At 40.5% G+C, this 11,617-nt stretch overlaps 1 protein-coding gene across 1 annotated transcript; it reads right to left on the minus strand.

The window, feature by feature from the left end:
* Nucleotides 1-405: 405 nt before the first annotated feature.
* On the minus strand, nucleotides 406-11,408 carry map1lc3b (microtubule-associated protein 1 light chain 3 beta). The gene is made up of 4 exons (XM_026172952.1): nucleotides 11,122-11,408; nucleotides 7,863-7,918; nucleotides 2,942-3,048; nucleotides 406-2,298 (listed from the first exon to the last, which is right to left on the minus strand). The coding sequence occupies exons 1-4, from the start codon at nucleotides 11,159-11,161 to the stop codon at nucleotides 2,121-2,123; spliced, it is 381 nt and encodes a 126-aa protein (XP_026028737.1). The 5' UTR covers nucleotides 11,162-11,408; the 3' UTR covers nucleotides 406-2,120.
* Nucleotides 11,409-11,617: the final 209 nt, after the last annotated feature.

Consider the following 11,617-nt stretch of genomic DNA (forward strand, 5'->3'; position numbering starts at 1 on the left):
GTCCTAAAAACTCCCTGAAAGGCCTTCAGTTGATCCAAAATGCTGCAGCAAGAGTACTGACAGGGACTAGAAAGAGAGGGCATACTTCTTCATTGACTCCCCGTTAAATCCAAAATCAAATATAAAATGCCTCTCCTCACATACAAGGTCTTAAATAATCAGGCCCCATCTTATCTCGTAATATTGTATCACTATATTAGGGCACTTTACTCTAAGGCTTTAGGCTTATTTGTGGTTCCTATTTGTGGTATTTAAAAGTAGAATTCTCTAAGCTGCCTAACATTTGGCATTTTTGCTGTTACTGCTATGATCCTGTCTGCTCTGGTTCAATCTAATTGATTTTCAGTGTAAAGAACTCAGAAGAGGGTTGCCCTTCAGCATTAAAACAAGCAACAGACAAGGTGATTAGTCAGTCGGGCAATCACGTATTTTATGTGCATCTTTTATACAAATCGGTGATCAGCTGTTGGACATGTAAGCACAGACGTCATTATATGGCATTCTATTGTTTAAACTACAGCATCACCTTTTAATGCTGTCCTTTCACATATGTAGCAGTAATGAAGTCAATTTAGGGTTTAATGGTCAGGAAAACAAAACAAAATACAGGAACCTTTTTTCCCTCCTTTTATTGTTTACAAAATACCAACATAAATACATAAAGGAGGCTGTGTGATATTGCTGTATGTGGATGTGTGTGAAACAGAGGAGCAGGCGGAAAGGACAATGCACACACCCACACACACAAATGCTCCACCCCTCTGTTACAAACACACAGTAGCTTAAACTATTTGTACTGCAGACAGCGAATAGTCGCAACACATCGTACAGTCAAGGAACCAAAAAGATAAAAATACTGTGATATAAAGCAGCTAAAACTCAAATCTGTGAAAGAGTGCCGCCCTTTAAAAACCTACTGGGCAGGTGTAAATTCCTAAATTCCCCTGTAGTGACAGTGCTTGTTGTAATTCAGTGAAGTGAAACTGAACAGCAGTGACAGCTCTGGGAAAAATCAGCCCTGTGGGTTAAAGGGAAAAAAAAAAAAACCCACAGCCAGACACGATGTTCGTGAACCTGCCTGTGTTTTGCTCTCTCCAATCATTGTTTCTGCAAAAAAAAAAAAAAATGAATTTAAAAAAAAAAGAAAAAAAAAAGGATGAGGACATGGCAAACTCCTCCCCTGTTCTGCATTTTTTTTTCCTTCCAGCAACACCATCAATCCTCCAGTCACTCGTGCAATCAGACCACGCTCCTTATAGTGTCCAAAAATCAACTTGGTTACACTCACATCGGAACCCCTTTTATATTCAAAGTCAACAATATCTGTACACCAACAAACGAGGCATCTTTTTTTTTTCTTTTTCTCTTTTCGGTGGACTACAATCATCTGTTTCAAGAGCAAAGCAGTTTCCTAACATCATACAGCGAGGATGCTTCAGACTACAAAATGCAGCAAGGTGTAAAAACGGCAAAGAAGGAAGACCGTGAAGGGAATGTGACGACACGTGACGCTTAAGGATCTTCTCTTCTTAATTTTCAAATCTCTCTGGCAAAAGAAATCCCCAAGCTTTATCTTCTAACTGCAACAGAAGGCTGGCTTTGTTCATTGTCTAATGTATATATAGACACAGATAAGTGGTGAGCCTCACCACCTTTTTATGTAACATCACTACCTGAAATTTATATATACATTAACATAAATACAGCCTAGGAGACGTTTAGCCACAACACTGGAAACTGAAAATGCCATCAACATGTAAATGCCAGAGGACAGGATTTATCCAGAGAGGAAAGACTCTTATTGGCCTGAGTCGGTTACATTTTAGGTGGGGTGGGGATCTCTCTACCTAAACTCTGCTGTTTCTGGTCACCCCTTGCGGCTTTATGCTACAGACTGAGAGTGGCGGCACACAGACAAATAACCAGGACCAAAATGAGCTGACAGACGATCAGATGCTGTGTTTAGATTTAGCAGTTTGTGTCTGTGTTTTAGTTCTTACAGTTAATACTCAAAAGAATGTGACAAGAGACATGAAAGGGGGGACGGGGAAACTAAAAACTACAACTGTCCAGTCGCCGGGTCCAGTGGAAGAAGAAACTGAAGGATGAAGGAAGGTTGTTCACTGGGCAGTCGTGGCAGCGCCGAAGGTTTCCTGGGAGGCGTATACCATATAGAGGAAGCCATCTTGGTCGCGCTCTCGCTCATACACCTCAGAGATGGCGGCCGACACAGACACCATACTGTGACCGTTAACCAGCAGGAAGAAAGCCTGGTTGGAGTTTAGCTGGAGGCGCCTCCTGGTGGGGAATGAAAGACATGACAAGAGTGAGAAAAAGGGGAGACAATAGAAGAAAGTGAGAGGGAAAAAATATCCTAAGTATAAACTATGGATAGGAGAGGAATAAAATCAAGAAGTGGAAAAGAACTTGTGAAAGGAAATGAAAGAAGGGGAAGGAGAGTGAATAAAATATGAGATTGAAAGAAAGAGAAAAGGAAATGTATGGAAAAAATATGGCATCCATCTATTTATCCCTTCCTCCCTCAATCCATCCATCCATCCATATGTTTGCTAGCTCAGAAAAGTGCAACAAAGGTTTGGTATATTGAGGTCATTAAAAATACAGAACATGGAATGAGTAAGTAAGAAGAATATATATGCAAATATGTTTTGTATGTAACAAATATGCAAAACAGATGAAAGAAAGAAGAAAGGAAATTTGATGCCAGGAAAAGGGATGAAGACGTTTTTTAAAAAAAAAAAAGGAAAAGGGAAAGCCAAAGAAAGAGGAGATGAAAGGAAATTAAAAGAAGTGAAAGTGAAGGAAAAGACAGACAAAAGAGGAGTTGGAGATATTTAAGAAAAGCAAACAAAACTGAAGAGGAGAAAATGATGAATGTAAAGGAGAGATGGTGAGGAGGGGAGAAGAGGTCAGCGTCTACCTGATGATCTTGATGAGTTCACTCATGTTGACATGGTCTGGCACCAGGAACTTGGTCTTGTCCAGTACGGGGAGCTGCTTTTCTCCTTTATATCTCTCAATGATCACCTGCAGGAGGCAAAAACTTTATCAGCAATTCATTTCTCCTCTTTTTCTTCTTTTAGCTGGTCAGCTTCCATGAATGGTGCATTTCCTGTGCCCTTTGTGTGTCTGAGACCAGTGAGATGTAATAAGGAAGCTTGAGCTGCCAATATCAGATGGAGAGGTTAAATAAAAGAACACAGCTCTCTGCCTCACAGTCGGGTCCCTGTGAATCTAAATCCACATCTACTAGATCAAGATTTGCGTTAGACTTGAAAGGGAATGCCATTGTTTTACTAAGATATGTAAGATGGGTTTCAAACCCACAGGATTAGACTCCACTTCAGAAAGAATCACAATCAGACTCTGTATTAAAGGCTGGCAAAACCCAATTTAACTCACAGTGATGTGCTGATTAAACAAAGGCTGTCAGCCTCTACTTAACGCTCTGAAGCGGCCTATAAGTTCAACGAATCAAAGCTTCTCTTAACAAAAAACAACCAATCACTGTCACTCAGGCCGCACTCACAATCTTAGTTTCCGATCACATGTTTTGTCTTAATTAGCTGTTTTAACTGATGGAGCGCAACTACAAGGGAAAACAAGAATGCAAATCCAGCCCAGTTCGGGTGACAATGATGATGAATGACTGGATAGCTGTGGAGAACTAATATAGCAGTGGGGTTGTGTTTTTTTAGCACAACTTTCCTCGTTTGTTACGCAAATATTTAAGACACTTCTCTGTGTTTAACGTGTCTTATTCAAAATGTAGACACTGTTCTTTCTTTCTTTTTTTAGAGCCTGCCTAGCAGCAGGCATTACTCCCTCTTTCCACTTTAGGAAAGCTGCTAATTCTAACATGTCTCACTGTGAGCAGAACACAAACAATGTTCTGTTGTCGGCTGCAGGAGTGAACAAGATGTTTCATGCACTCGCGTTTCAGGAAATGAAAAACCAATATTATGGTGTTATTGTGTGTTATTGTTCAGTGTTGCTTAAATATACCGAGGCAACACCGCACTGTCTGATGGTACATGGTTTAAAACCACAAATAGTCCAGTGCAAATCTTCTTGTGTCCTTTGTTGGATTCTGATTGAAACCTGGTTGAACTTCTGGTTTTTGTTACAAACCAACAGCTCTTACGAGGTTAAGGCTATACTAGAGCTTATATAGTTAAGGTTATAGTACATAACCAACTTTGCCATATTTCTCCTGGGTCAGCTAACCAATCAGAGCGAATGTATTTGCGAAGGAAAACCCTTCAAAAAGTTATGGCATTTAGTAATGATCACATTGGTACTAATGAAGCCATGCATCACAGCACTGAAGGTTTGTAGACTCTACCCCGCGGAGGCCCCTGTGACAACGCAAACATCTGATGAACTGCGACCTGACGTTACACAACATTAGCGGACTGTGTGATAGAACAGGCGTCAGCTACACAAAATTCTTGCAACTGAGTGAGTGTCCTACATGCTCGACCCACCCAGTGCAACCCACAGAAGTCCATGAGTGTGTGAGAGGCTGCCTGGGTCTGAGTGACCTACATTTTATCATCACATGAACACAAATTGTGTGAATGCTTGCGTGCCCTTCGATAAGTTGTGAGTGTGCAGACGCTGCACTACAAGGGCACCAAGTGCAAACTGGAAAACAGTCTAATGAGAACAATTACTTGTCTGTATGCATGTCCAGAAGTGAGTATAATACCAGCATGATGATCACCTGTTGACAAAGGGAAACTTCAGATTTACAGTCCAGACCACAGCACTAAGGGGTTCTAGCACTAATCCAGTGAGACCTGCTGACCCAGAGCTTCCTCAGCTTTCGCTTGGCATGCTAATGCATTTCATCTGGGCAGAAAAGCAGCGGCCTCAGTAAACCTCTTCACCATTTCTGCTGAAAGTGCCACAAGACAATGACAAGGCTGCTTTCACAGGCCAGTGATGTGTAGACTGACTTTAGTGTTTGAATTAAGTTAAAAGGTTAGAGCAGCTGTTTAGTTCAGAAATCCTAATTTTATATTTTATTAGTAAGTACAAGATAAAGACATTCTAATATTTAAGCCTCACAGATGAGAAAATGTACTGTTTTTCTTTCTCCAGACTTTCAATATTGTCGTGTTAGGGGCTGTTTATCAAGCAATGCAAGTGAAAATGAAGCTGCAATCAGTTTTGGACATTGGAAATTGGTTTGCTGTTTTGTTTCAAAGTAATTGGTTCATATATTATTTCAGATAACAAAATACTATTTGTCTGCTTCCACACAGACCATGAATATTTGATAATTTTTTAAAGAGCATTTCATTATTATTTTTAGCCAATGTCATCCATGATTGATTTACTAGTGCACAACTTCTTCAGTCTTTAAAAGTTTACTGTGCAGCTGGCTGACTGGCCAGAGCTCATTCGGTTGCTTTCCCAGAGAGGATTTCATCCCACAGTTGAACCTGCTCCTGCTTGCACAAAGTACCTGGTAATTCAAATATTTGCACAGAAGAAACTTATAATTTAAAATTGTCTGCAGGCAGCATGTCTGTGTGGGCTCTCAATCACCCAGGTCGTGGCAGTTTCAAGTGCTTGAAAAGATAATAAGTGGGTTCTTTATGTTTATGAAGACATTTTACAATTTTTTAATTTAATTCAACTTTATTTATTTAGCGCCAAATCACAACAGCAGTTGCCTCAAGGCGCTTTATATTGCATGGTAAAGATCCTACAATAACACAGAGGAAACCTCAGCAATCAGATAAGCTCCTATAAGCAAGCAATTGATAGTGGAAAGTAAAAACTCCCCTTTAACAGGGCGAAACCTCAACATGCGCAGGGAGGAGCAAAGTCCAAAAAGCGCCTTCAGTTCTAAAACAACCAAACCCAACAATCACTCCACAAATGCATGACACAGAGCAGGTAGGAGGCCACCTCAACAGGACAGCACTCTGCTGTACACCTGCACCTGAAAGGACACTCTTTTGAGGATCCCAAAAGTCATATCTTGGCCTGAAAAGACAGATGGGACTCAGTAGAATTCTACACTCTGTTTTCCATTTACACATATGTTTGCACATTTCAATAAATCACTTAGGACTGCACGATTTTGCATAGAATGAGAATCACGATTTTTTGGCTTAGAATTGAGATCACGATTCTCTAACGATTTTCTTTTCCAATATAAATATTTATTGCACTTATTAACTGCACATCAACTTCGTAACAGTTGAAACTGAACATCAAAACAACAAATGTCTCACGTTTTGTGGTTGCCGCAAAATGTTGTACTGCTTGAAATTCCGTCTCCACCGTTGCTCGACGCTGCGTGTATAGAGCAGGTAGTGCAACAATAGAAAAATAGTTGCGGGACGGCACTGTGTAGCGTTTGTCTAGGGTGTTGATCATTTTCCTAAATCCCTGGTTTTGCACAGTGTTGATGGGAGCCATATCTTTGGTCAGGTGATAATAGCCTCCGTAATTTCTTTGTGCCTGCGGGAGTTCGGCGTGTATAGGGTATGAGGTTTCCGTTATTGATGTTTGGGTGGTTGACCGGGACGGATTTTCTCCTGTCACGTGCTCTCCGTTGTTTTTCCCTGCTAATTTCAATCAATCAATCAATCAAAGCTTTATTCGTCACATGCAGGTTGCCCTGCAGTGAAATAGGACCCCCCCCCCGACCTTACACATATAGCACAAACATTACATGGGGATACAGGTCAGAGATTGGTAGAATCAGAACAAAACATTGAAATGTACACTACACTGGGGAAAGTACAAGAGGAAAAAAAGAGACCCCTACTCATGCTATGCTTCCATGGTAGGACAGCATGAGAACAGGAAACAAAAAAAAATTTTAGCATCACACGGCACAGCTTCTGTATCACGTGGTATAAGGCTCCGCCCTTGTCATTTGTTGAGCAGGAAGAGTGAGCGCTTGTTTTCATGCAGATTACGTCCCGGATCAAAATGCGGTACAATCGTCGTTGTCTTTTTTTTTTTTTTTTTTTTTTTTTAAATCGTTGTCATTTGGAAATGAGATCGCACATAAGTATGAATCGAGATCGCGATTTTCTAATGATTAATCGTGCAGCCCTAAAATCACTGAACACATTTCCCTTTTCCCAGCAAAACATAAAGAAATGTGGCGAAAGAGTGATGCGAGACTACTATATCACCTGAAGTATTTAGACATGTGCTGACCCCTGTGTATTGTGAAAGCAGGACACTACTGAGTCTGACCCTAATGTGAAAGCTATTAGCAGTCTGCCTCTCCACCTCCTTCAGGCTCCACTGTGGCTGTCTGGGTGGAGTTACATTACAGTGACACAGCACATCTGCCTCTGGTCTCATACTTACTGTGACACGGCAGTTTATAACCCCGGGGAGCACACAGGAAGCGTGCACAAACACACAGACGAGAAGAGCCCTTACATGAAACGACAGGTGCAAAGCTGTGCTGATACTCTATCTCACTGATAAAATGAGCAGGTGAAACACGAGGTGTGCATTTGTTTATTGGTGGTTGCTAAGAGGTGCTGGCCACTTACATGGTAATGCAGCTGCACCCACTTTTAACACAACATTCCAGAAAAAAAACAGCTGCTACATCACAACTGCTAAAATGATAAATGCATCTCCAACAGAGTCGACTGGAAAATCCCATCGAGGAACAGAAAGCTCTTTCAGACAAAAGACATTTAATCAGTCGCTGTGAGCTACAACCAGGAAATATGCGGTAACATTTTCTACTGCGGAAAGTTCCTGTGTGCTGCTTTGCACATCACACTTGTCCACAACCACACCAACATCACTGTCAGCTTCAGACATTTTAAACATGTACTTGAACTCACAGGTATCTTGTTGGGGTGCTGCTCCCGGATCAGTCTGACATCTTCTACTCGCTGTTCTGTGGAGCAGAAAAAAGGTCAGTGGGCATCAACCGGAATGAGCTGATAAAAGACAAACACGGTCAATGACAAATAAGGCAAAAAGAAGAAAAAAGCTGGCAGCAAATCCTATCCTATTTGCATGCTGTTTGTTTTACATATCCCTATCTGCACAATAATATCTTTGGTTCTCGTATCAGGTGACTGTGACTGTTTTTACAACCTGTGGTTCAACAGGTTTGCGAGGTGATGCACATCAGACCAAACAATGTCACAGCTGTAAGTGGCTGCCTACTAATTTCTGAAACAGATTAAAAAAGCGTCCCGTTAAACATTTATAACACCGGTAAGCTTTATGTACTAGACAGATCTATAGTTTAGAATATGTCTTCTCTCATTTGGTACAAGCTGTTTTAGGAATCCTTACTGGCTGTCCTAAACAAAGAGGGCAGCAGGTGGGTGCTGTTGCTGAGCATATTATCTGATACCTGCTCTTACTGACATCATACATAGCCAAGAGCAGAAAAAAAATGTCTGAAACAGAGTGCGTTTTCAGAGCACAGGGTAAACTTGTACACACGTGCCTCAAAGTTGAAAGTTTAGTCACGTTCAGTATGAGCAACCACTATTTTAACAGTGCATACATGTAAGAACATAACGAAAACCATAATAGGTCCAATTCAATTAAAAAGAAAAAGTAGGATTAGAGACATGGAGCACAGAATCACACGGGAACAAACTGCTTACTGGGGTAAAGCGCTCGAGTGAAAACAAGATGGGCTTTTCTAAAATCCACTCATGGTGCAACAGCATTGTTCTGCAGTGATTAGCAGATCATTAGGCAAAAAATTATGATCCACTTATTATCTATTCAAAGTCTGCACTGATTACTGGGATTGCAAATCTTGTGTGCGTTTATCGGACATGTGCATTCTAGTTCCTTGGAAATCTTGGCTGAAAGCAGAACTAATAATTGGGTTTTTTCTTCACAGTGATAACCCAAAGACTGGATTGAAATTCTACTATTAATTGGTCTGTTTATTAGCAATGGTTAGCAGATATGCATGTCATTGCACTGCACCTGTACAGCTTATAGATACAGCTGCTAACCAAGCTTGTTGGCGTCAGCTGGTCATCTAATGCTTTTGACTCCAGAAAACAGGGATAAAAATTAGTCCAAAACCAACAGGTGGCAACATAATTTTTGTACACACAGTCTACAACCAGCACATATGACCAAAAATATCACCTTCTACTTGCAGCAGCACTACCTACTTGAACTAAACATCAGATTTTGGACCTTGAATTACCTGAATGGAGTCGAGTAGAGACAATTAAAAAAAAACCTGAAGCTTTTAGTCTCTGGTGTCCCTGTGACCCACCGCTGAAAGAAGTTGTTGTTCAGAAAACTGTGCGGCCACTGTAAGACTGTCTAACTAAATTAACTGATTAACATGCTGCGGCCAAAACACAAATGTTTATTTTCATGCTAAAACTGAAAAAAAAATTTCTATTATTACATTTTTCCATAACTGCGTTTCAATCAGAAACAAGGAAGTTCTGCATGCGTCAGTCTCTCATGACCAGACCAATAGGGGGAGAGAAAAACCAACTAAATGGGAAGCAAATGACTTTGAGGTTAAAAGGATGTGCTTTTTAAATACATCTTTGTTATGTAATATTGGGAATTCGTCAGTTACCTCAAGGGGACACTGGGAAACTCCCTTTAAGTTCCTGAGTCATTCTATGACAAGCCTAGTAACTACGTAACGGATCATTTATGTTAAAAAACAAAACTAAACACATGGGGCTAGATTATTCTGTCCACAGAGGACAGTAACACAAAGATTAGATAAAAGGCAACATGACTACCAGCTAGTGACCCTTATCACTGAGTAAACATTCATGTATACACACAAAACTGTTTCTGAAATGGCAATATTACAAAAATTTTCACATGACCACGTTAACCAGTAGTTTTTGGACCAGACTTGTTGGACTGTCACAGCTTCATGCCAACTTTAACATCATCATATGTACACATAACACGTTTGTCAGAGCAGGCTGGAACGCACACGCTTTGTTTGTGTATATTTAGACATATAACATGAAGCACATGCATGTTTAGTCATGCTGGGAAACATACTTCTAACGTTGAAGGCAGCAAGTACACATCTTTGTTTATTAGGTAGTAATTATGATACGGACATAAGTTAAAAAGTTATCTACTTTTATAACGTCACTCTTTGGTATCATTATTATTTTATTTAAATATTAAATACATTCATCCAAATTTCATCTTTTCATTGAGATAAAAATGCTATTTTTAAATCAAATTTGAATAATTCGTATGATTTGAAAAGATGTTCAAAATTCTAGCAGCAAAACTAACTACACCAAACAAAAACTAGAACGACAACACTAAAAAAAAGTTCCATATTTTTAAGTTCTGGCCATCAAGTCTGTTGAACTTAGTTTATGATTTTCATCGTTTTGTTACAAGCAGCAAACCCAATAAACAGGATAAGAATGTTAAATAATCGTTGCGTTATGGAAACTCGGCAGTGAGTTTGCAGGCCTTACATTTAGCTCTGTTGGCTGGGAAACACAAGTGAAAGTATCCTCTGCATCGAGGCTATATGGCCTGTGCACCAAAACCAAAAAAGAAAAAAGAAAAACAGGAAGAAAGAAAATAAAGAAGGACACGTAAACTCCACGTGTTCAGTTGCAGTTTTACATTTTCTCCTCTTTTAAACTCTTTTCTTTTCCTCCACAAACTGTCCCATCCCCCAATCCTGCAGCTCTCCTCTCTCTGCCCTGCGTTTCGACACCACTTTGTTTTCCTCGCACTGCTCTCGCACAAGTAAACATTACAGAGACACGAGCCAGCAGCTCACAGCCTCATCATATTCGTCTACATCTAAAGCTCAAAGTCCACGAGTGGAAGCAACTGTCTTTCATCTATAAGTTAAAAGGAGCACATGCCCAACGAGGAGGCTGATTCTGTTAATCAGCAGCAGCAGAAAGTAGAAGCAGCCTGACAAAATGTAGGCTGATACTCGGCACGGGGATAACAACTAACCCCCACCTGGCCTGTGCACGCCAACGCTGTGATTCACTTTTGGGCAGTTCAGAGGACAATTCGGGGCACAACCGAAAACCCACGACCCAAGGCGGAAAAGCAGAGCGAGACATGTTAAAATTAGGAAACTGTAAGACCTACCGAATGTCCTTCTTTGTTTGAAGGTTTTTTCTGAAGGCATGTTGCACCAAAGTCGGTCAGCTGGCAGTAGGTGAAGGCGGAGGTAGTGTCTGTTTCGAAGCAGCGATATAAAAGCTAAAAACAACGTATTAAACTATCCGTGTCCGCGGTGCTGGCAGCTTCTTGGCGACACACCAACGCATAGAGATGAGCTCCTAGCTGGTTTGATGTCGTCGCTTCCTTCCTCTGCCTCTGTTTTTGTCAGCGCGAGCTGGAGCAAGCAAAACAAACCAGTCACATGACCCATGACGTCACGCACCACCCCTCTCCTCTCCTCTGCCTCCTCTTTTTAATTTATTTTTTCTTCCCCCTAACGGCCACTGTCTCCACACGGACGATATTTAAAATTGAACCAACCTATTAAAAAATATGTATGATTTAATTAAAAAAATACGCTTATTTGATCAAAAAATAAAATAAAATAAAATGTTTAAATGTTTATGGAAAGAAAACATTG

Source organism: Astatotilapia calliptera, chromosome 7, assembly GCF_900246225.1.
Source record: "Astatotilapia calliptera chromosome 7, fAstCal1.2, whole genome shotgun sequence".
In the NCBI taxonomy this organism is placed as follows: domain Eukaryota; kingdom Metazoa; phylum Chordata; class Actinopteri; order Cichliformes; family Cichlidae; genus Astatotilapia; species Astatotilapia calliptera.

Coding starts and splice junctions, on each gene's coding strand:
- map1lc3b (XM_026172952.1), bottom strand. CDS start 11,161: ATGCCTTCAGAAAAAACCTTCAAACAAAGAAGGACATTCG. Junction 7,919..11,121: donor CAAACAAAGAAGGACATTCG/GTAGGTCTTACA, acceptor TCTGCTCCACAG/AACAGCGAGTAGAAGATGTC. Junction 3,049..7,862: donor AGCACCCCAACAAGATACCT/GTGAGTTCAAGT, acceptor TGCCTCCTGCAG/GTGATCATTGAGAGATATAA.